The following is a 24,776-nucleotide window of genomic DNA, read 5'->3' on the forward strand; positions in this document are numbered from 1 at the left end:
ACGACGCTCGAGTGCGCGCTCTTCGGCAGCTGTTTGTGGGTGTGAAAGAGAGAGAGAGAGAGAGAGAGAGAGAGAGAGAGATATATATATATATATATATTGTCTAGGATGCTTAATTTGATGTTTTATTTGATAAATTCGAATAAGTGTTGGAAGAACAGGCATGGAATCAGGGCCGGCTCTGGCCTTCTGGGGGCCTGTCATGCCAAATAGTGTCCCCCTGCCAAAAAGTGTCCCCTTAAGCAAGATTTGGTTTAGTGGCCTACCCTCTTGATGGAAGAGAGAAAATGTTACTTTTTTAATTGCAGTTTTAGAGCTAATTTCCTGCAATTTTACCCATTTTGCCATGGGGTGGAGAGACATTTTTTCAGTTTTAAAGCTAATTTCCTGAAATTCTACGCATTTTGCCATGATTTATGCCATGTTAATGATATCTGAGTGAGAATACCCTGCGTGCTTGGTCAGTATTCGGCCATGATTACTACAAGTATAGATAGCTGGCTAGACTAATTTACCAATCTAAAAATTGTTAGCTGGCATAGCTAATTGAATGACTGTCAGTGGCTGACATAATAAGAGCAAAATTGCTGATGCACTACCAAATTTCGAACTTTCTACTATTCTACTATTCTAACCTTCAACAGTAAATTGAGCCCCCCGAACTGAGTTCCTAAAAGCCAGTCCTGCATGGAATTACTATTAATGTCTAATCTATTTTCTTGGTTATATTATATAATATTCAATACGGTTTATATATTAGAGAGTACTAGGCAAAAATAGGTCTAGACATTCGGATGCTTTTACTTTGTCGTTTTTTTTATTGCCTGAGTGAGTCATTTGTGGATTGACATATGTGACTTCAGTTCCCATTGGGAATGGACCATCGTCTTCACTTTCCAGAAGCAACAAAATGTCAGAAAAATAGTTCAGACAGAAAACCTGACCATGGGCGTGGTGTTTTTCATCTGTGGGAGTCCAATAATTTTGGGCGCCGGGGAATCAAGGCAATCCGTGTCGTTTCGGAATGAAATTAAACGCAGAAATTAAAATCAGTCTGAGTCTTCCCAGCCAGTCACTCACTGCAGATACTCGTTGTGTTACCCGCCTCCAAACCCCCTCTCTCCCTCATTGGGCGGCTCAGTGAAAGATGAGCTCATATAGTTTCACTCGTTAAGGCTAAAAATAGCCTGGTATATAAACCAGCCGTTCCACTGCACAGCGCGCTACTAAACTGGCCTCGGTGGGTGGAGGCTGGGAGAGAACTGTCCGAGAATTAAAAGGCGGCGGAGGCGCAGGTTTTTCCAGCCTTGCGCAAGAAAGAGCGAAGCTGTGCAATACATCGGCCTTTCACGAGATGGGTGTTTGGGTGTGACTGGCTAAGGGGGTGGGGGCTCGGTGACGGGTTTTCTTCCTTTTTAGCAACTGTGTCAGATTTTTCTGCTTCAATGGTTGTCTGTTGTATATTTTCTGAACTTTTCAGTTGCAGCCTTGAAAGCAGATTTATATTGAAACTTGACGCAGATTGACTTGTCTCAACATTAGGATAACTAGGTTTCCATCCAACCCTTTTATGCGAGTAAAGTAGACTACATGTCCTGAACCCTCATGTGAAAAAGCACGTCCCTGTGATAATGACAGGCCTGATGGAAACAAAATGTTTTGGTAAACTTACCAAATGTCGACAAAATAAAATAGGCTACACAAGGTGGGATCTTTTTATGTCGGTAAAATTAATTATGCGAAAAATTGCGGTGGAAACGCTTTTATGTGCAACTATTGATATAATAACCATGATCATATTAAAGTAAACTTGGAGTCACGCGATTACATGTTGACATGTTGTGGTCCTCACACTATGACTCGGAAAGTATGCAGTTTAATAGGTTACAGATAAAATAAGTTATGATGAACTTCACTGGGTGGTGAAAGTGTGATGAGTTTGAGGACCCTTTCCAATAAATATGGAGGAAATTATTCTGGTGACATGATGATCGATGCTTGGCTGACATTTGAAACATTAAAATAATATTGCTATTTTGTCCATAGTAATCTCATCATGTAGGCTATACCCGTACTGTATCTGCGAGGGCACGTGCCGATATCAGAGTGGGCACATTCGATATATAAGCAAAATGTTTAGTGGCAAAACCATCAGTAGAGTTGAAAATGAGATGGAAACCTATTTAACTTGTATTTTGTATTCGGTACATGGGAATTTAATCGCAAAAGTAATTTTTATGTGCACTTAATCATAACGCACAGGCTTTTATCCGCAACAAATATCATACCCACCTGTTATTGTAGGGGAGACTCGGGATGGTTGTAACATCGAATAGTTGTAACACTTGCAATTCCTCCAATCAGGAGCAAGATAGAATAATGTAATTCACTGTGCACATGCTCAGTTTAGTCCTGAACCCTCATGTGAAAAAGCAAGTCCCTGTGATAAACTGCAGATTCTATTGACAGAAATCAGATTTTGAGGTAACAAAGTAATTATTTTGACCAAATTAGTTTTTGTGATGGCATCAACTGCTTTGTAGTTCCATTCACCAAACTTATATCAGGTTTATTACAAGTCTGTGTAGAGATATTTGATGCAAGTTAGCAATGCTAAAGTTGTAACATTTAGCTAAAATGGAAGCTAGCTAATGGCTTCAAGGGTCAACTTGTGAGGAAATTTTACAACTAACCCGAGTAAAACGGAATGTTTTTGGGTGCATGTTTTCTTTAACTTTCATTATGTCAAGCTCATGGAAAAGAAAGACAGACGGGAGTACATCTCCACACTTTGAAAAGAGCGTCAAATGATGTAGCAGAGCAGGGGAAGTCAATCAGGACGGTTGCAAAGTTGTATGGCATATGTCATGTGACGCTGTACAGATTCTGCAAAGAAAGAAAGAAGCTACTGGAGAAGGGGTCGAGAGAGCTTCCTCATGTAGGCTACCATAGTGGAAACAGGGTCTTCGTGCATGAGCAGGAGCAGAAGTTGTCAGAGTATCTTTTGAGGGCAGCTGATTTATATTATGTATTGTCTCCCTGTGAGGTAAGCACTTGATAGGAATTAGTAAGTCAGGGCAAAGCTAGCAGTTGATGTTGGTGGCAATTAAGGTCAAGGAAGGGAGTACTAAATGATTAATGTAAAGTATTAATTGGGGGAAGTATTGAACATATTTTATTCTATTGTTACAGGTCAGGAAATTTGCCTACCAACTCGCTGTATAGTATGGTTGCAAGCATCCTCAGTCATGGGATGAGACCTCTATGGCGGGAGCAGACTGGTTCTCGTCTTACCTAAAGCGGCACCCTACTCTCTCCATTAAGAGTGCTGAAGCAACTGGTCTGTTGCGGGCCACAAGTTTCAACAGGACAAATGTGGCAGAGTTTTTCAGCAAACTAGGAGAGGTGATAAATAAATACAGCTTTGATGGCAATGACATATGGAATGTTGACAAGACAGGACTAACCACAGTACAAACACCTGATAGAGTGGTCACGAAACGTGGCACCAAACAGGTTGGAGCAATCACCTCAGCAGAAAGGGGTACACTAGTGTCAATGGCATGTGCTATAAATGCAATAGGAAACTCAATCCCCCCCAACTTTTGTTTTCCCACGCAAAATATATCACGACCACTTTGTATGGGATGGACGAATTGGATGTTTTGGAAGTGGAAATGGATCCGGCTGGATGCAGGAGGATGACTTCCTAATTTTCCTTGAACACTTCACCAAACATACCAAGGTCAGCCTGGAAAGGAAGGTGGCCCTTCTCCTTGACAACCATAACTCACACCTGTCTGTAAGGGCCATTGATTTCTGTAGGCGCGCTGGCATAGTCTTGCTTTCTTTCCCCCCACACTGTTCACACAAGCTCCAGCTCCTGGAAACGAGTGTGTACGGGCTATTGAAGAAAATGGTGAACTCTGCCAGTGATGCCTGGATGAGGATGAAGCCCGGAAAGACCATTACCTTATATGACATTCCAGGCCTTGTCAAAACAGCACTTTCAGGTGCCACAACACCCATCAATGTACAGGCTGGGTTCAGCTGCACCGGCATTTGGCCATACAACCTTGATATATTTCAGGAATGTGACTTTGCACCCTCACTTTTCACTGATTGTCCTGTTCCAGCTGACACACTGGCCTTGCCAGCTGCTTCCCAGGTCACCTCTTCAGCCACCACTCAGGCCACTGTGCCCACTGCTATCCAGCCCACCTCTCCAGCTGCCTTCCAGGCCATCTCTCCAACTGCCTTCCAGGCCACCTCTCCAGCCACTTCACAGGACACCTCCCCACATATCAGGCTGTGGCTGGGAAACACCTGATTACTCTTCTGATTTCAACCCAGTTGATTTACACCCCTTCCCAAAAGTAGGGTGCAGGAAAATTACAACAAGGGGTAGGAAGAGGAGGAAAACTGCGATTTTTACGGATATATCCGCCAAGCAGTCACTGGAAGAAGAGCATAAAAAGTCAAGCACTCAGAGGACAACAACAACAAATAAGCCAAAACAAAGCACATTGAACCAGAAGATTCAGATCCCTCCAATGAGGGAAAACTACTGCATTGTGTGCATGGAGCACTTTAACAATTCCAAGTCCAAGGAGGTCTGGGTGCAGTGCTGGGAATGCTAATTATGGGCCCACCAAGCCTGTACCCCAGGACAGCCATACCACTGCCACAACTGTGACTCTGATTAGGTGAAAATGTCCAACATTCAGTCACACACACAGACACACCACAAACGTTCAGGTGTTTAGTTTAGCCTAGTTGTTTGAGAAATACCATTTAGTGGAAGGTAAAATAAGAAACATTTTATTATTTATATTTATTATTATTTCTGCCAAACAAAATGTTAAACATGGCAATGTTGCTCTCATGGTCTTGATAAAGGCGTTCAATAATGTGTTGCATGTAATGATTTAAGCACTTTTTCATTCTGTTACAGTCCCGTGTAGCTCAGTTGGTAGAGCATGGTGTTTGCAACGCCAGGGTTGTGGGTTTGATTCCCACGGGGGGCCAGTATGAAAATGTATGCACTCACTAAAAAACTGTAAGTTGCTCTGGATAAGAGCGTCTGCTAAATGACTAAAATGTAATGTAAATGTTACAATTCACCCCAAGTACTGTTATAACTAACCCAGACAATGGGGTAAAATGTAACACTTCAGTCCTTGTATTTAAGACAACACCATGCATTTGCAGTGTGATTTACATATATAATAACCACACCAATTTGTAAAGGACGGATGTAGGTTGTTTGTATCAAGTTTTGACTACACTACCATAAATGATCTCTGAGAAACTGACGAAAAGGTGAAAAGTGTTACAACCATCCCCAGTCTCCCCTAGCGGTGAGAGGTTAGTTAGCATGCCTTGGTGGTATGATATTTGTGCATCTGTAACTTTCTCACTCATCATTATTCATTATTCATTCAGGATTATCCGTAATCATGGTAGCATCAACATTAATGTAGAATTGTTTAGAAACATATGCTATTCTTATTTACAATAAAAGTGACTCCCAAAATTACACAATACGTTATGTACCATTCATTTCTATTGGGCACAAAATAATCTGAAACACAACCAAAACAAACAGAACATGCATCCAAGAAATGTGTAGAGCCACAAGCATGATGCAGTCATTGTGTGCTATGATTATGGAACCAAATACAGTGCATTTGGAAAGTATTCAGACCCCTTGGCTTTTTCCACAGTTTGTTACGTAGTTTTTCCTCCTCATCAATCTACACACAATACCCAATAATGACAAAGCTAAAACAAGTTTTTTGAAATGTCTCCCCCCCCCCCCCCCCAAAAAAAAACATCTGAAATATCACATTTACATAAGTATTCAGACCCTTTATTCAGTACTTTGTTAAAGCACCCTGGGCAGCGATTAAAGCCTTGAGTCTTCTTGGGTATGTCGCTACAAGCTTGGCACACCTGTATTTGGGGAGTTTCTCCCATTCTTCTCTGCAGATCCTCTCAAGCTCTGTCAGGTTGGACGTGGAGCGTCGCTGCACAGCTATTTTCAGGTCTTTCCAGAGATGTTCGATCAGGTTCAAGTCCTGGCTCTGGCTGGGCCACTCAAGAACATTCAGAATTTTGTCCCGAAGCCACTCCTGCGTTGTCTTGGCTGTGTGCTTAGGGTCGTTGTCCTGTTGGAAGGTGAACCTTCGCCCCAGTCTGAGGTCCTGAGCGCTCTGCAGCAGGTTTTCATCAAGGATCTCTCTGTACTGTGCTCCGTTCATCTTTCCCTCGATCCTGACTAGTCTCCCAGTCCCTGCTGCTGAAAAACATCCCCACCACCATGCTTCACTGTAGGGATGGTGCCAGGTTTCCTCCAGACGTGACGCTTGGCATTCAGGCCAAAGAGTTCAATCTTGGTTTCATCAAGGTCTGAGAGTCTTTAGGTGCCTTTTGGCAAACTCCAAGCGGGATGTCATGTGAGGAGTGGCTTCCGTCTGGCCACTCTACCATAAAGGCCTGATTGGTGGAGTGCTGCAGAGATGGTTGTCCTTCTGGAAGGTTCTCCCATCTCCACAGAGGAACTCTGGAGCTCTGTCAGAGTGACAATCAGGTTCTTGGTCACCTCCCTGACCAAGGCCCTTCTCCCAAGATTGCTCAGTTTGGCCGGGCGGCCAGCTCTAGGAAGAGTCTTGGTGCTTACAAACTTCTTCCATTTAAGAATGACGGAGGCCACTGTGTTCTTGGGGACCTTCAATGCTGCAGACATTTTTTTGTACCCTTCCCCAGATCTGTGGCTCGACACAATCCTGTCTCGGAGCTCTACGGACAATTCCTTCAACCTCATGGCTTGGTTTTTGCTGACATGCACTGTCAACTGTGGGACCTTATATAGACAGGTGTGTGCCTTTCCAAATCATGTCCAATCAATTGAATTTACCACAGGTGGACTCCAATCAAGCTGTAGAAACATCTCAAGGATGATCAATGGAAACAGGATGCACCTAAGCTCAATTACGAGTCTCATAGCAAAGGGTCTGAATACTTATGTAAATAAGGTACTTTTTATTTTTAATACATTTGCAAAGATTTCTAAAGACCTGTTTTTACTGTCATCATAGGGTATTGTGTGTAGATTAAGAATAAGGCTGTAACGTAACAAAATGTGGAAAAAGGGAAGGGGTCTGAATACTTTCCGAATGCACAGTACTTCACTTTTTACTACTTTAATAAACATATAACTGAATTTGTCCCAATACTTTTGGTCCCCTCAAATGGGGGGACTATGTATAAAAAGTGCTGTAATTTCTAAACGTTTCACCTGATATGGTTGAAAATACCCTCAAATTAAAGCTGACTGCACTTTAACCTCATAGACATTGTATCATTTTAAATCCAAAGTGCTGGAGTACAGAGCCAAAACAAAAACATTTTAACCGTCCCAATACTTTTGTAGCTCACTGTATCTGTAAAGCATTTTGTAACATCTGCTGATCTAAAAAGGTCTTTGTAAAATAAATTAGATTCATTGATTGCCAGGTGACGCTTTCCTTCAGCACCTATGTGGTTCTCAACCTTTAAAGTAACGGTCTAGTGTTTCTAGATTTCTATGAAATATGACCTATACAGTGGGGGAAAAAAGTATTTAGTCAGCCACCAATTGAGCAAGTTCTCCCACTTAAAAAGACGATAGAGAGGCCTGTAATTTTCATCATAGGTACACGTCAACTATGACAGACAAAATGAGAAAAAAAATCCAGAAAATCACATTGTAGGATTTTTAATGAATTTATTTGCAAATGATGGTGGAAAATAAGTATTTGGTCAATAACAAAAGTTTCTCAATACTTTGTTATATACCCTTTGTTGGCAATGACACAGGTCAAACGTTTTCTGTAAGTCTTCACAAGGTTTTCACACACTGTTGCTGGTATTTTGGCCCATTCCTCCATGCAGATCTCCTCTAGAGCAGTGATGTTTTGGGGCTGTCGCTGGGCAACACAGACTTTCAACTCCCTCCAAAGATTTTCTATGGGGTTGAGATCTGGAGACTGGCTAGGCCACTCCAGGACCTTGAAATGCTTCTTACGAAGCCACTCCTTCGTTGCCCGGGCAGTGTGTTTGGGATCATTGTCATGCTGAAAGACCCAGCCACGTTTCATCTTCAATGCCCTTGCTGATGGAAGGAGGTTTTCACTCAAAATCTCACGATACATGGCCCCATTCATTCTTTCCTTTACACGGATCAGTCGTCCTGGTCCCTTTGCAGAAAAACAGCCCCAAAGCATGATGTTTCCACCCCCATGCTTCACAGTAGGTATGGTGTTCTTTGGATGCAACTCAGCATTCTTTGTCCTCCAAACACAACGAGTTGAGTTTTTACCAAAAAGTTATATTTTGGTTTCATCTGACCATATGACATTCTCCCAATCCTATTCTGGATCATCCAAATGCACTCTAGCAAACTTCAGACGAGCCTGGACATGTACTGGCTTAAGCAGGGGGACACGTCTGGCACTGCAGGATTTGAGTCCCTGGCGGCGTAGTGTGTTACGGATGGTAGGCTTTGTTACTTTGGTCCCAGCTCTCTGCAGGTCATTCACTAGGTCCCCCCGTGTGGTTCTGGGATTTTTGCTCACCGTTCTTGTGATCATTTTGACCCCACGGGGTGAGATCTTGCGTGGAGCCCCAGATCGAGGGAGATTATCAGTGGTCTTGTATGTCTTCCATTTCCTAATAATTGCTCCCACAGTTGATTTCTTCAAACCAAGCTGCTTACCTATTGCAGATTCAGTCTTCCCAGCCTGGTGCAGGTCTACAATTTTTTTTCTAGTGTCCTTTGACAGCTCTTTGGTCTTGGCCATAGTGGAGTTTGGAGTGTGACTGTTTGAGGTTGTGGACAGGTGTCTTTTATACTGATAACAAGTTCAAACAGGTGCCATTAATACAGGTAACGAGTGGAGGACAGAGGAGCCTCTTAAAGAAGAAGTTACAGGTCTGTGAGAGCCAGAAATCTTGCTTGTTTGTAGGTGACCAAATACTTATTTTCCACCATAATTTGCAAATAAATTCATTAAAAATCCTACAATGTGATTGTCTGGAGAAAAAAATTCTCAATTTGTCTGTCATAGTTGACGTTTACCTATGATGAAAATTACAGGCCTCTCTCATCTTTTTAAGTGGGAGAACTTGCACAATTGGTGGCTGATTAAATACTTTTTTCCCCCACTGTAAGTATTTACAATGTACAGCTTTTCTGTGTTGGAATGGTGTGGGCATAAAATATTCATGCAAGTAGACAACTGACTGGCCAGCTCAGACAATATGACACCATGTTCTATGAGGAAAAACGGTCTGTTTGAGATACAAGTGGTTTTTCTCCAATTTATGCTTTGGCCACTAATTCAAGTACAGGACGAGTCAACTAAATTATTTGGGTATGAGTTAACAAAATATGAACATTTAAAAGTGAGATTTCACTGGACAGTTACTTTAAAGGTCAGAAAATAGATTTTCCTGTTTTATATTTCCACTCGAGGTTGGAATAATACTGTGAAATTGTGAAAATCATAATCCCTTTTAGTGTAAGAGCTGTTTGAAAAGATCACCTGAAATTTCAGCCTGTTTTGGTGGGTAGGGCCGTGTTTGAGAGCATCAAAACCGTGATGTATCGTTGGTAAATTGAGACCTACTGATAATATTGAGTAGTTATTTAGGATGCAAGGTGATTTGTAGTCAGTCTCAACTCGCATTTAAAGTCAGCTGCAATGTCGAACACGCCCTTTGGGCTTGTTTGAGTGGTAAGGCGAAAGCACCCGACTGTAGACATTTACGTCATTTAGCAGACGCTCTTATCCAGAGCGACTTACAGGAGCAATTAGGGTTAAGTGCCTTGCTCAAGGGCACATCGACAGATTTTTCACCTAGTCGGCTCGGGGATTAGAACCAGTGACCTTTCGGTTACTGGCACAACGCTCTTAACCACTAAACTACCTGCCACCGTAGACCAAAGTCGAGGAGTGAAGTTGGGGGAGGTGCACTCTGCGACAGCCGAAAGTCAGACACTGATGTGGTTTTCCAAAAGCAAGGCTCAGTGCAACATGGCAGTGTTGCCATTGTTTACAAAAGTTTTTCTTTATAATGTCAAAATAAGTCTCCAACCCCCATACCACACAATCACAAACTGAAAATAAGTGTACATTGTACAATCAATTGGTTAGAGAACAAGCCTCATATCACATTAATTTGAACATTTCCACTGTATAAATGAATTGCAGCAAAGTTAGTTCCGGTTTCAATCACATCTTTGGTCACGTTCAGGTGTGTCAAACAAGAACACCCTAATGATTGGTTGACAATAGAGCCTCCCACAATGCAGGATGAAGTTGAAGAGCAATTGCAGAAACGTGCAGTCAAAACTTCATGACCTATGATCAAGATTTTTGTAAAGTTCATGTCAACATGTAGCCGCAAGCCGGACAATTTTTATCCCCATAATTCAACACTTTGAAAGGCGGTGACCAACGATGATCACCAACTTGACAAAATGATCCACTCAAACACGCCCATTGACTTTTGGCCTTCCATGGTGACATCAACATGCAGTAGAATAGTTAATAGACCAATAAGAGTCCAAATCCTCTTTGCCAATAACAGCTCATTTCCCCCTCCCCACTCAGACCACTCCCAGACAGTCCAAGCTAAATTCTTGCTTGAGAAATTGTTTCTTTTTTACTTTTTTAATTGAGATCACTAAGGTACTTTTGAAATGATTTGATATATAGATAAAAACGGCTGCATTGGACCTTAACATCTCTCAAAAACATCCTTGCTTCACAAAGCAAATTGTAGCCCTTAAATTCCCACAACAAAAAAGGAAATGTGTTATAGAAAGTAATTTATTACACAATGTAACCAAGGCTAGTTTACAAATACAGTTCCAGTCATGTATGTGTATACATATGAATATACCCACGTCTTATATTTACAGATTTGCATACAACATGTTTTCCTGTTTATTTGTTTCAACACTTACTTTCCGGTTTCACATCCAGAAACTAATGATTTGTACATAAGAGACTACGATTTAAAGGAGTTATCAGCCATGTTTGTGTTCCAAACAAAGAAACGGCAGCCAGCCCACAGAGTCCAGGCAGACAGAGAACTTGACTGGCAGTCCAGAGGCCAGCCCTTCTCCCGACCGCCCCAAAAACAGCATTTGGCAGGTGAAATGTAAATACTGATAAATGTTTACCATGACTTTAAAAAAATAAGATGAGTAAAAACCAAACAACAAAAATCTGAGATCATCTCCCAAAGCAAAGAGACAAGCTCCAACGGTCGGTCGGCAAGTGTGAGGGGAGCGGTGGGAGGGGTCGGGTGAGATGTAAACGGGTGCTTATCCAACCCCCTTCGTCCATCCACACACTTGCCAGAGCCCCTGGTACAGGGACTGAGTCCTGTCATGCAGTCTACAGAAGGAGACATTTATTGCTCTTCTTGCCCCTCCGGGCCTGTAGTGCCGCCCTGGTGGCCATCTCAAACACCTCCCGCACGCCATCCTTCGTCTTCGCCGAGCACTCCATGTAGCCGAACGCTCCGATCCTGTTGGCCATGTCACGGGCCTCCTCTGGCTTCACTGGCTCCTACAGAGAGTTAAGAAGCACTGTCAGGACATCCAAAAAACACTGACCATATCATGCGGAAAGAGTGACAGATAGTTGGTGTGGTTTAGGGTGAGTTTTCCGAAAGCTTTTAGCCAACGTGGCCATTTTTCTCTCATCCCAGTTTGTTTATAATCCCATTAGTTTGTAGAGAGTGGGAAAATATTTGCCTGTCCTTTCTACGTACCTGTTTCATCTTGGCCAGCTCCCGGCGTGTGTGTTCATCGTTGCGCAGGTCCTTCTTATTGCCTACGAGGATGATGGGAACGTTGGGACAGAAGTGTTTGACCTCTGGAGTCCACTTCTCTGGAATGTTCTCTGTACAGAACCAAAGGGTCAAGGGTCAGACAAGCACACACACAAACGCTCAGTACATTTGGCAAGATATGGGGTAGTGTGTAGTGTACCGGAGGGAGGAGGTGGAGAAGAGCTATTGCTGTCCTATGCGTATTGGATGTGTGAGTGAGTACTTCACTAGTCAGAATGGGCTGAACAACCCACCTATAAAAGGAAACCATGTGCGGATAATAGCAAGAGAGTGAGTGTGTAAGCTCACCCAAGCTGTCAGGGCTGTCAATGGAGAAACACATGAGGATTACGTCAGTGTCGGGGTAGGAGAGTGGGCGAAGCCTGTCGTAGTCCTCTTGGCCAGCTGTATCCCACAGAGCCAGCTCCACCTAGTACAGAGTAGACAACCACCACTGTTAACCCACATACAGATATGCTTGAAGTGGCAAGTGTATGTCAGCTGTGACTGGGTTTATCAGCAAACCCCTGGCAACAGAAATAAACCATAGACCATCTTGTAAACATATTGATTCAGTAAAATATACATTGTACAATAATTAAGTCTGCCTACCGCAGACTTTCATGAGCACACAGGACTTCGTTTAGAAAATCAGGATAATTGGATAGTAGTTTTAGGTGTAGGTCATTTTCAATGAGGAATGGATAGAGGACAATGTCAGAAAAACACTAACTCCCAACAAATCAGGAAAAATTGCATCTCTGATAAATGAGTCACTCTTTGAAAATGGATAACTGGACATTTTCGAGAAGGGCAAGTGGCTTAAATGAGAAAAGCAAATTAGAGCAAGACACTTCTACAAGCATGACACATGAAGTAAGCAGAATACATCAGCCAATCAAATCTAGATGTCCCAGATTTCTAGTCGAGCCACATTGAGGCCAGGACACCTGGGTTTATAACTCACACAGGCCGCTATCTAATGAAGTGTCATAGGGTCTTACATTACAATTTTAGATTACATATTCCTTACATCATTCAGAAGCATATGCTGCACCTAATACATTTATATACTTGGTTAACTGAACAAACATGTGCCATACCATTATACCCGTCTGCCCCTATAGGTACAGATAAACATAGCCCAATCCCAACCAGCCGATACCATGATAGCCAAGACCAGCACTATTGAACACACCAACAGTGACGCGACCTTGAAAACCAGCTAGCAATTTGGGCTACATATTTCACCTAACCTGATTTACACCTTCAACTGAGAAATAAAAGTGTGTGGTTGAGTCTGTATCCATTACCTGTTTGCTGTCCACCTCAATGTCAGCCACATAGTTCTCAAAGACAGTGGGAACGTAGACCTCAGGGAACTGGTCTTTACTGAAGACTATCAACAGACAGGTCTTCCCACAAGCACCATCTCCCACGATCACCAGCTTCTTACGAATCGCCGCCATGCCTGAGAAGAGAGAAGTAAAATGCATTTAGAAACACACAAGCAAGACAACAGCCTTATATTAAACAGGTTTTATAACTGCTGTGGCCTCAAATAGGATCAGTGTAGTGGATCGACTGGACACTTCAACACTATTGTGGAGATACGCAAAGCTAACAGCCACACTTGTATCCTCAAATGATTTCCCCCAGTGGGGCTTATTGGGGGAAAACACTTGCCTTCAACACCAGCAGAGGTTAAAGGGATAATTTACTTTTAACTAGCTGGTTAAAGTCTGTATGTGTCCTACCCATCCATGTCTTCGAAGACATCAACAACCAATGTTAACCAGGCTCTAGCAAAACCGGCATGATCCAGAAGAAACTGCAGGTGTGGTGTATATTCTACACCTGGCACAGGTAATCCCCACTAATAACCTTTGAGTAAATGCCTCATGTAAATATGTGTGCAAGGAAATTGACAGCAGAGGGAAAGATAATTATTCCATCCATTCAGTGATTGTATTGCTGCTCAGGTTAAACTAGTTGCTGAATGTTAGGATCACAAGTCAGGACCAACAATGAATGGTGCATTCAAGGTGGAAAACATACCCCATGTATTTTTAGACTGAGGGACATGTGTGACCGCGCCAACTCTGATGTACAGTCCCCTACTCTGTTATGTTTAGACTACTTCCAGAATAGGTCTTGACAACATTTAGCTAGTATTGCCATGTATAACCATGATACATTTGACTGGTTATTTAACTACCAGCACACTGATCCTGTGGACACCATGCGGTGGTAGAAGCGCATTATGTGTCAAAGCTGTATCCTAGTGATCATTGGTGTGATGTTCCCATTAGTCAAACGTCACATAAGATGGGTTCTCTGAGTCTTAAGCAGTCACATACAGGACATAATCAGACTGTCATGTACGGCAAGCAGCTTTTAGTTTCTTGGCTGACATTACATTAATTACTACTATAACACTGCTTAGGATAGGCAGGCATTAAAGTAGCAACCGTAGCTAAGTGCATTCAAATGTTTAGGCAAGATGGCGTCAAAGCATCAACAGATGGCTGTTGTCCGCAGTAAGGGCGGCCCCATTCCAAACAAACTCACTTCGCTAGCTCTCCACCAGCAAAACGGTATCTGTGCAATAGCAAAACAGGGTCTGGTCACTGAAGTGAAATAAAAATGGTCAAACTTAGAACGCAACTTGTCTAACTACTTAACGAACGTTACCTAAAATAAAGACACTGATACTTGTCATCTATGGCTGGGCCGAGCTAAACCACCCAATCAGATTTAAACAAAGTTTTTTTTATATAGTTAGCTATTAGCTAGAAAATTAATGTAGAACATTTGTTTATAGGATTGCACGTAAAAGTAAAAAACAGTAACGTTACTACTAAGAAGCTACAGTAGCTAGCTTACGTTAGCTACTTGACAAAACACAGTAACGTTAGTTAACGTAGCTAGCAAGCCAACTGGTCAGAATTATGGTGGCTAACCGATAACGCTAGTTGTTGGCTAACTTGCTAACAGCAACAAACGGACACGCCGGTTTGTTTCAAATACTGACTTGCTTCTGCGGACGTTAACTAGCTAACTAACTAAGCAAGTTAGCTGGTGGGGATACGTTAGGTAGCTAGTTACAGGGGCGTGATTCTGCGATTTCTTTTAGAGGATAAAAACTGTGATAAAACAATGGAGCTCCTTTTCCAACGGTTATTGCTGCTAGTTAGCCAGTTGCTTGAGTCAGTGCGGCCGCGGTATACTATTGAGGTTGTCCTCTTCGGCTCGTTTAGAAAAGCGCGACCGACGACGATAACGTACGGCCAGACAACTTTCTAACAATTTATCCTATCATTACACTCCACCAATGTTACCATATTTCGATAAAAGTTTTTCAAAAGTATTTGTACCTGTTGTTTAGATGGCTTGCAGTCGTTTTCCCAGGGCTGTGTCGCTTCGCCGATAACCCTCCTTTCGATACAATGTTGAATTACTTCGCGTGTGCGCGCTGGGGGGAGGGGTGGCGGGGACGAGCGTGAGCCACGCCTGCGCGTGCACGTTACATGAGTATGTCTCTCGGTTTGAGAGTCGGTTTCGATGAGCATCCAAACCGTTTTGATGTTGTTTTTACATAATAGTTGCATTAAAAAACTTTTTCCAAACAAAAAAAATGCAAGAAAGGACCCAAGGAGTGGACAGGTGCTCAGTTGGTAGAGCATGGCGCTTGCATACACATTTAAATGTTCGTCATTTAGCAGACGCTCTTATCCAGAGCGACTTACAAATTGGTGCATTCACCTTATGATAGCCAGTGGAACAACCACTTAACCATTTTAATTTTTTTTTTCACGCCAAGGCTCTTTGCACTCTGGGAGGAGGACACAACGGAGTTGTCAACCGTGATGGCGAGATCATGGAACGGGCAGTCCTTCCCCGGGAGGAAGAGCAGCTCCGTCTTGCCGAGGTTTAGCTTGCAACGCCAGGGTTGTGGGTTCGTTTCCCACGGGAGGCCAGTATGAAAAATGTATGCACTCACTAACTGTAAGTCGCTCTGGATAAGAGCGTCTGCTAAAATGACGTAAATGTAAATGGTAACGCAGGTGTCCTAAGGCAAGCTCAGGGAGGACAGAAACCTCCCGTGGAGCAGAAGGGCAAAAGCTCGCTTGATCTTGATTTTCAGTATGAATACAGACCGTGAAAGCGAGGCCTCACGATCCTTCGCTTTATGTTGGGGCCTAGTTAAAAAACTAAAATATCAAATATCAACTCAATATTCAAAATAATTTACTTAATAGCTGTCCCTCAATTCCATGTCACTGGTGTTACCACTGAGGGGTGTTACCCTTTATTTAAAAAAACACTTTGAAAAAATGCAACTGTTTGGCAACTTCTTCCTGGGTCAAAGGTTCATTGGAGCCAGGGCTGTTTTGAAAAGCACTCTGTTTGGCAAGTTCTTCCTGGGGCTTAGAGTGCAGAGAGAGAGAGAGAGTTTGATGTGCATGCAGGAAGGGAGAGAGAAGAGAGGTTGGGAGGCAGAGAGTTTACTGAGGACCCACCACTGACGCACGTCCAGAGACCCGCTGAAATTCAAAGTGTAGTTGGAAAGGGGTCAAATAAACAAAGTCTCTGCAGATCAGATTGCGACATGATGGGCGCAGACAGCCAGTAATGTTGACAAACGAAGGTGGATTGGCATTCGGCCCGAGTTAAGTAGGAGGAGAAATTGCGTCCCTAGACAAAGCAAGAACTAGATGTATGTCTGGAGAAGTGCAGTACTATCATAAGGAGAGTTATACTTGGAATACGGAGGACGAATGGAGGGAAGAAGAGAGGCAGAGGAGGTCTAAGAGAGAGAGGGAGGAAGAGGGTGAGCTTGAGTCAGTAAAAAAATGGCAGGAAAAAGGGAGATGGTTTGTTAAAGAAGAATGGTAGAAAGTGTAAGCAGAGTGAGTTGACAGGAGGAGAAATGGAAGTGAATGAGGGCGAGGTATCGGAGGTGGTAGGTGTGGTGAAGTTCTCAGAGCCCGAGGTTTGCACCGAGGGTCAGGATAAAGAGGAGTCTGTGACAACAGGAGTGACGTTTTTGGAAAAAGTGGACCCTTGCCTTTTGGCTGATCCATTTGTGGTTTCAGGGTGGGTGTAAACAGAGTTGGGTGCTGTGGAATCGGTGAGGGTAACCAGAAGTGGTCTAGTGATAATTGTTTGTGTTTCTGCTAGTCAGAGGGAGCAGGCGCTCCGTGTTAAACAAATGGGGGCAAGAAATGTGAATTGTTTTGCTCTCAAGAAAAGTGCGCCATTGAAAGGCGTGATTACTGGGGTAGCGGTAAATGTGAAAGCTGACCAACTGAAGGGGAAGATTCCCGGTGTTTGTGATGCTCGTCGTTTGGTTCGATACAGACAGGGGGGCATGAGTGGAGAAACAGAAGAGTCATAGTCTGTTCTTTTGAGTTTTGAGGTTGAGTCTTTGCCCGACAAAGTCATGTTAGGATATATAAGTTATCTGGTACAAGCTTTTGTGCCGAATACATTACGTTGTTACAGGTGTCAAGATTATGGGCATGTGGCAGCAGTGTGTAGGAGGGAGGTTCCACCTCTGGCCTGCTGTGTTCATCCACCTCTGGCCTGCTGGCCCCCCTACCTCTGCGGAAGCACAGTTCCCGCTCAGCCCAGTCAAAACTGTTCACTGCTCTGGCACCCCAATGGTGGAACAAGCTCCCTCACGACGCCAGGACAGCGGAGTCACTCACCACCTTCCGGAGACACTTGAAACCCCACCTCTTTAAGGAATACCTGGGATAGGATAAAGTAATCCTTCTACCCCCCCTTACCCCACCCCAAAGAAGAAAAAAAAAATACATATTGTAAAGTGGTTATCCCACTGGCTATAAGGTGAATGCACCAATGATGTTTCCACCCCCATGCTTCACAGTAGGTATGGTGTTCCTTGGATGCAACTCAGAATTCTTTGTCCTCCAAACACGACAAGTTGAGTTTTTACCAAAAAGTTATATTTTGGTTTCATCTGACCATATGACATTCTCCCAATCCTCTTCTGGATCATCCAAATGCACTCTAGCAAACTTCAGACGGGCCTGGACATGTACTGGCTTAAGCAGGGGGACACGTCTGGCACTGCAGGATTTGAGTCCCTGGCGGCGTAGTGTGTTTGTTACTTTGGTCCCAGCTCTCTGCAGGTCATTCACTAGGTCCCCCTGTGTGGTTCTGGGATTTTTGCTCACCGTTCTTGTGATCATTTTGACCCCACGGGGTGAGATCTTGCGTGGAGCCCCAGATCGAGGGAGATTATCAGTGGTCTTGTATGTCTTCCATTTCCTAATAATTGATCCCACAGTTGATTTCTTCAAACCAAGCTGCTTACCTATTGCAGATTCAGTCTTCCAAGCCTGGTGCAGGTCTACAATTTTGTTTCTGGTGTCCTTTGACAGCTCTTTGGTCTTGGCCATAGTGGAGTTTGGAGTGTGACTGTTTGAGGTTGTGGACAGGTGTCTTTTATACTGATAACAAGTTCAAACAGGTGCCATTAATACAGGTAACAAGTGGAGGACAGAGGAGCCTCTTAAAGAAGAAGTTACAGGTCTGTGAGAGCCAGAAATTTTGCTTGTTTGTAGGTGACCAAATACTTATTTTCCACCATAATTTGCAAATAAATTCATAAAAAATCCTACAATGTGATTTTCTGGATTTTTTTCCCTCAATTTGTCTGTCATAGTTGACGTTTACCTATGATGAAAATTACAGGCCTCTCTCATCTTTTTAAGTGGGAGAACTTGCACAATTGGTGGCTGACTAAATACTTTTTCTCCCCACTGTAATTGGAGCCAGGGCTGTCTTGAAAAGCAGATGTTGCATTTGCACTATCTCTTCACATGTTAGCAATTTCATGATTAATTTGGTAATTTCACTGGTGTTACAGTTTATAGTAAGGGGAAAGGACATTTTATTAAAATAATTGATCAAATCACATGTTCAAGTGATTTATTTTGAATTTAGGAAGTGTGGTTTGAGAGACTGTGGCCCCCATTTTAGCTATGCCATCTGCAGATGTCACTGGTGTTACTGTTCCTGCTGGTGTTAGAAGAGTTTTAATAGTGTTACAGGTCACTGGCGTTACACAATATAACTTTACACATACCTGTTTAAAGTAAATTACTAATCACTAAAAAAATATATTATAATTAACCTTTGTCTTTCATTATATATGCAAATTAAAGTCAAATTACATTCCAGAAAGCCTGAATTGTCATCTAAAATATAGGTAACACCAGTTTAAAAAAGGCTGCATAAGCATTTTTTAAAATGTAAAATATATAAAAATACAGTACCCTGTCATGTTGATTTGTTAAAAAAAGAAACATAGTCAGGTAACAGTTAAGTAGGCTGATAAAAAAAAAAAATCCTAGAACAACCAATTTGAACTAGCCTTACCACAAATATCAGAAGTCAAGCTAGATCAATAATTAATATTTCTAATAGGCATTAGTCACAGTTACCTAAATAAGGCAATGTGGAGTACCCCTGGGAAAAGTTTGTCAGTTCAAAGCCCTTCATGCCATACAATGAAACAGCAGTAGATTATCACAGACTGTGCTAACTGCTCCATCTAGCGGCACACTTGAGGGGCAAGCAAGCAGCACCCTAAATAAATATCAGCTGAAATGTACTCTACTAGTACTACCCAGTGTTGCAAAAAGACAATTTATTGTTACATTTCATATAATCGTTTTTTATTTAATATAGAGATAAACAAATATATCTGCAACTAAAGAGGAAACTGCAATGGCCACAGTAGAAAGAGAAACACCATTAGTGGAAATCCGGGGAAACTGTCCTGTGTACGGACAATCTGTGAAAACCAAGCCTTGAGTCACCACCAACAAATTAAACAGAACTGCATCAGTATTGGCATCATTCACCACACCTAAACATTTCCGGTCGATCCACACAAACAGGTACTGTCCACAAGCGTTAACAAACCTCATAAATACAGTACATGCATTAGATTAAGAGTGCAGTTCTTATCTTAACCAACATTATCTTAACCAACACGACAGATTAATAGGGGGAAAACAAGCATTTAGACAGGCATCCCAATTCTGATCTTTTTTCCACTAATTGGTCTTTTGACCAATCACATCAGCGCTTTTTCAGAGCTGATCTGATTGGTCGAAAGACCAATTAGTGAAAAAAAGTTTAGAATTGGGATGCCTGTCTAAGGCTGCGTTTTGACCAATCAGATCTGAAAAATATCTGATGTGATTGGTTAAAAGACCAATTAGTGGGAAAAAATATCTGAATTGGGCTGCCTGTGGGAACATAGCCAAAGAAACAAAGAAGAGATTGACAAAATGTTCCTTGGGGAGAAGAGAGCCTGTCAAGACTGTATTGCTGTCATTGTCAAAAGCTCCTGAATTTTCAGGCCAAACCAGTGAGAAATGACAGGAAACCACAGTGTAAACCATCTAGTGCTCTCCCTCTCCCTGTTACACACTCATTCACCTAAATCCTAACACACACAATAAAACTTGCTGGCCAGAAAAACAATATTCTGACAGAACTCAAATTAACAGAATGAACAAAGAGGAAGACACACCCACATCACCTTTATTCTATTATGGCTATGGTTCCCCTCTAGTAATCCAACTCTGACTCAGAGTAGTTGAGATTATCTGAAAATCACCTCAAGAATTCAGAGCAAAAGTAAACCCCTCAAAACAGGTACAGGAAACGCATCATCATCCACAGAGCAACTTGTCAAATTATCAGGTTTCCCACAAATGTAGGAAACATTTGAAAACAGATCTAACAGTGGTAAAACAGCTATGGGGTAAACCTAGACCCATTTCAGTTTTTCAGTGATGAAGAGAAAGATGTAGAGGACCTTGAAAATTAAACACCCATCAGGACAAAAGGATGACCTAGAAAACCACTGAGAATCTGAGTCTGTCTGCTGAAAGCTTACTCTGGGACAATAGTAACACACAGCAACAGATGGGGAGTTTGCCAAGAGTCTCTGCTCCAGTCTAAGTGTCTCAGTCACAAAATCTGGGAGCCAGATGAGCAGCAGGTGTGGAGTAGATGTCTTTAGGGGCAAAAGAGCTTTACGAAACACTGTGTACACCCATTCAATACTTTATTCAGGAGAGACGCGAAGTGGTAGGGAGAGTCCAATGTGTTTGTACATTGCATTAACGTTTCAATGGACATATGCGGGCGGGGCCGGGGGAGCGATGGGTCCGTGATGGTATCTGTGTACAACTTCGGGGAGTCCGAGACCGTAAAACTGATAGGCATGACAATGTTGATAGTGTCAAACTGCTACTGCTAATGTATGTGTGTAGTCACTGTAGTGTATGCTAGTCAAAACTAAGTATGACTGAGTGTATATCAGTGTATCTGTTATGAGCGGGAGGGGGCGTCTTCAAAGCTGATGATGCTGGACTCCTGTCCTGTGGTGTTCTGGGAGCCGCTAGACCCCCCTGCTGGCGACGTTCTCTCCTGTCCCGAGAGCAGCGGGGTGTCGGTCCGAACTTCATCCTCATTGTCTTCCTCTTCGTCGTCCATGCTTGGCCAGGTCGACTGGTCCTCCACCTTCTTCAGTCGCTCGTTTAGGGCCTTCAGCGCCAACTGCCTGTAAGACAATCAGAAAGAGTGAGTTATAAAATAAACAGTGTCTGCCCATTCCCAAGCAAGGGCAAGGCTGAGCAAATGTTTGCATTACATCATTGTATAGTAAGTGTTTTGGAGTCCCTTTCATACAGCCACTGATCCTCTCCAGGTGACGATACAGTATGTAGGCCTAACTGCCGTCTATGTAAACGAGGACATACGAGTGTATGCATGACAGCTTGCAAGTGTGTCAACCACAAAATGAAGTATGAGGTAAACAAATCTTGGTAAATGGATGCCTGTGTGTTTGTGTGTTTATTTGGGCCTCTCGAGCACTCACCTCCTCCTCTCTGCGTCCTGGGGGTCCGTCCCTGGCAGACTGATGGTGATGGAAGAAGGTGCACCTACGTCGTAGCGCTTCACCATTTTCCTGCACACCTTGATCTTCACCAGGGCTGCGTGCACCAGGCCAGCCAGCAGCCCCACCACCGGCTGTACCACTTCAGGGAAGAAGGAGGCAAAGGCAAAGTGGTCTGACATGTCCCCGCGGCCCCGGCTGTGCCTCTGGTAGAAGCGCAGGTAGACCCAGCCTGCCAGGGCACCAAAGCTGTAGGCCGCCAGTGAGGCGGCACTCTCCAGCAGGCCTGAGAGGCGGAGTAGGGACAGGCAGAGGAGGACCAGTGCCGGGGCAGCTTTGAGCCTCACCTGCGGAACCCGCAGCACCGTCGTATCCCCCATGGTCTGCTTAAGGGCCACCAACACCCCCCCGAGGAAGGCTGGTGCCCCATGGACACGCACCGCAAATAGGTAGTCCAGGTCGAAGGTGACGACATACGTGAGCAAGTAGGAGAGGCCAGCCAGGAGGCCTGCAGAGATGTTGACCACAGTAAAAAAGATGAGCAGCTCCAAGGCGCCCCATAGAGGCTCCAACAGCCGGCCACAGGCCATAACAGTCCCTACGTTGGCTGCCACTCCCCACACATGCTGCTCCACCACGGCATGGGTCACCAGGGTCCAGATCCAGAAGTTAGGGGGGAAGAGGTAGCCAGGCGTCACGCCCAGGGCATATGGAGTGTCAACTGCCCATGAGAGCAGGTACAGAAGGAGCACTATGGCACTTATGGACTTCACCACAACGCTCGTATTGGCTAATGCGCCCAAGAAGTGCTGTCGTGCAACTGGCAGATAGCGATTCATTGTGCCGTTTGTCAGTCTTCCGCAAGAGCCGATGAGTAAATTTGTATGACCTGCAGCTGCTCACGTGCTGGCCTTTTTTTTTTAAATCAGCAGTGCCAAGAAGAACACACGAAATCAGCAGATCCAGACAACATCCACGCTCTACAGTGAGGATTCATCCGGGAAATAATCTGATTAATCAATGCTAATTAATGGTTTAAATTAACCTTTTATGGTCTCACTGTTCAAAACACTTGCTGGAGCAACTTTCCTATGACCTTTGCTGAAGTTATCTTGTTAGTGATTAGATAAGAGTAGTTGGGTTAACGTACCTAACGAACGTTAGATAAGTTGCTAGCTGACACATTTAGCAACATGCCAATTACTCTCAATTGACAATGAACGGTGTCATACTCGAAGTTTACATACAATTTAACTTCCCAAATATTAAATAGCTACTTGTCTTTCGAAATCATACCAAAAATACCCAGAACGTCAACCAGCTAACGCTAGCTAGCTAATAAACGTCATCAGCTTGCTGGCTAGAAAGCACTGTGGAGTAAGTAGTTAGCCTAGCTAGCTAGTTAATGCTAACTAGTTAGGGAAGAAGTCCGATTGCTACGACGTTTTAAATCCACCATTGGAATTCATGAGATGATCAGTCTCCATTTGATAAATGGGTTTGAGTTGTATAACTAGAGAAACTATAAAAAAAATCAGTACCAGCGCCTCTTTTTTTCTCGCCTCGGCACACAGACTAAATTAGTCCACCAGCTAGCTAACGTTAGAGGATACCCTGCGTTAGCTAGCAACAGGCCGTCAAAACAATGTTGTCGAGGCAAACAACAATTGGAGATTCACGCTTAATTAATTAAGTCTTCACGGTTTCAGAAATGTAAGAAAGTCTCTTGGGTTACTTAAACGTTATTCCGATATAAAGCAACAGATGTATTCGCGAATATTTGTTCTCTTGTGAGGCACTCCCAGCATTTCATACTGACCAACAACGCGTGCGCTGCCAGTGCCACCGTCACCAACACACACGAAGCGTCAAGTCACGCCAGCTTGGTGCACTGGATGATTATGGGAAACATAGTTTTTTTGTTGTTGCTAGATCCCCGAGCTCCATGTGGTAGGGCAGCCTATGGGTCATGGATAACTTTTTTTTATGTTTTCAAAATCTCCTCAAGCATCGATTCAAGAGACAAAACAATTATTTTCAACATTAATTTTATTCAGTAATTAATTGCCATAAAAAAGATAACAAATAATTCACATTTATCAGGCGTGAAAAAAAGAAAAAAAAACCTGACATCAGAATGCTACAAGAATCAAACTTCACAGACATAGAGCACAGCAAAATCTGATCTGAAATCAAACTAAAATAACGTTAATAGCTCACTGGCAGAAAATGCAAAGTGGGTAATGGTTGGCTACCGCAGAAGCCCAAGTGAGTGACCTTTGACTGGCTAAGAACAATGGTGCATATGCAAGTAAGCATTTCGTTGGACGATGTATACTATGTGTATCCTGTACATACGACTAATAAAACTTGAAACAAACTTCAAACTGTCCTCTGTGAAGATATCCATACAAATGTAACACACCCTCAAACAACACAATCATGTGCAAAGTAAACACTATTAAAATGACCATGTCCACTTAGTGATGAAAACATGAGACTAAAATTCTATTGAGATCCAGATGAGACATGCAAGGATCTGGGATGCCTCAGTGGAATTATGCTTATGGAGAACAAGCGTGCTAGCCACACGCTGGATACAATTGTACTGCTCTGATGTTTGTGTTTCAAATGTCAATGTCATCATTTTAGAATATTGATAAAATTCTCTCTGAATAACAGTTCTGCTTCTACAGAATCAAAGACAAACCCCTGATACAGTGAGGTTAAACCATGAGCATGCAAATGGTGGTGAGGGGGACAATTTGTCTGAACCAAATACATGTGAATGCTTGACTTATGTAAAGGCCAAGGGTAGGCAACTCAAACACTGAAAGCCTTCAATCAAAAATGCAAACATGAATATCCAAGCTACTATGACATGTAAGAGGACACAAACTGGCCCAGATAACCAGGGTAGTGTAACGTAGATAGT

At 43.1% G+C, this 24,776-nt stretch overlaps 2 protein-coding genes across 3 annotated transcripts; both read right to left on the minus strand.

The window, feature by feature from the left end:
* Positions 1-10,859: 10,859 nt before the first annotated feature.
* Positions 10,860-15,368, minus strand: LOC311149414 (rho-related GTP-binding protein RhoA-B). Its single transcript, XM_084186601.1, has 5 exons — positions 15,267-15,368; positions 13,203-13,360; positions 12,199-12,319; positions 11,830-11,960; positions 10,860-11,624 (listed from the first exon to the last, which is right to left on the minus strand). Exons 2-5 carry the CDS (start codon positions 13,356-13,358, stop codon positions 11,451-11,453), a joined length of 582 nt encoding a protein of 193 aa, XP_084042727.1. The 5' UTR covers positions 13,359-13,360; positions 15,267-15,368; the 3' UTR covers positions 10,860-11,450.
* A 3,470-nt stretch (positions 15,369-18,838) lies between these two features.
* On the minus strand, positions 18,839-23,713 carry LOC311149413 (transmembrane protein 115-like). 2 transcript variants are annotated; one of them, XM_084186599.1, is made up of 2 exons: positions 21,824-23,713; positions 18,839-21,505 (listed from the first exon to the last, which is right to left on the minus strand). In XM_084186599.1, exons 1-2 carry the CDS (start codon positions 22,678-22,680, stop codon positions 21,274-21,276), a joined length of 1,089 nt encoding a protein of 362 aa, XP_084042725.1. In that variant the 5' UTR covers positions 22,681-23,713; the 3' UTR covers positions 18,839-21,273. The 2 variants fall into 2 exon arrangements, with proteins under 2 accessions (XP_084042725.1, XP_084042726.1); XM_084186600.1 differs by lacking the exon at positions 18,839-21,505 and adding an exon at positions 21,517-21,684.
* Between the last annotated feature and the right edge of the window lie 1,063 nt (positions 23,714-24,776).

Source organism: Coregonus lavaretus, assembly GCF_964263955.1.
Source record: "Coregonus lavaretus genome assembly, chromosome: 22".
In the NCBI taxonomy this organism is placed as follows: domain Eukaryota; kingdom Metazoa; phylum Chordata; class Actinopteri; order Salmoniformes; family Salmonidae; genus Coregonus; species Coregonus lavaretus.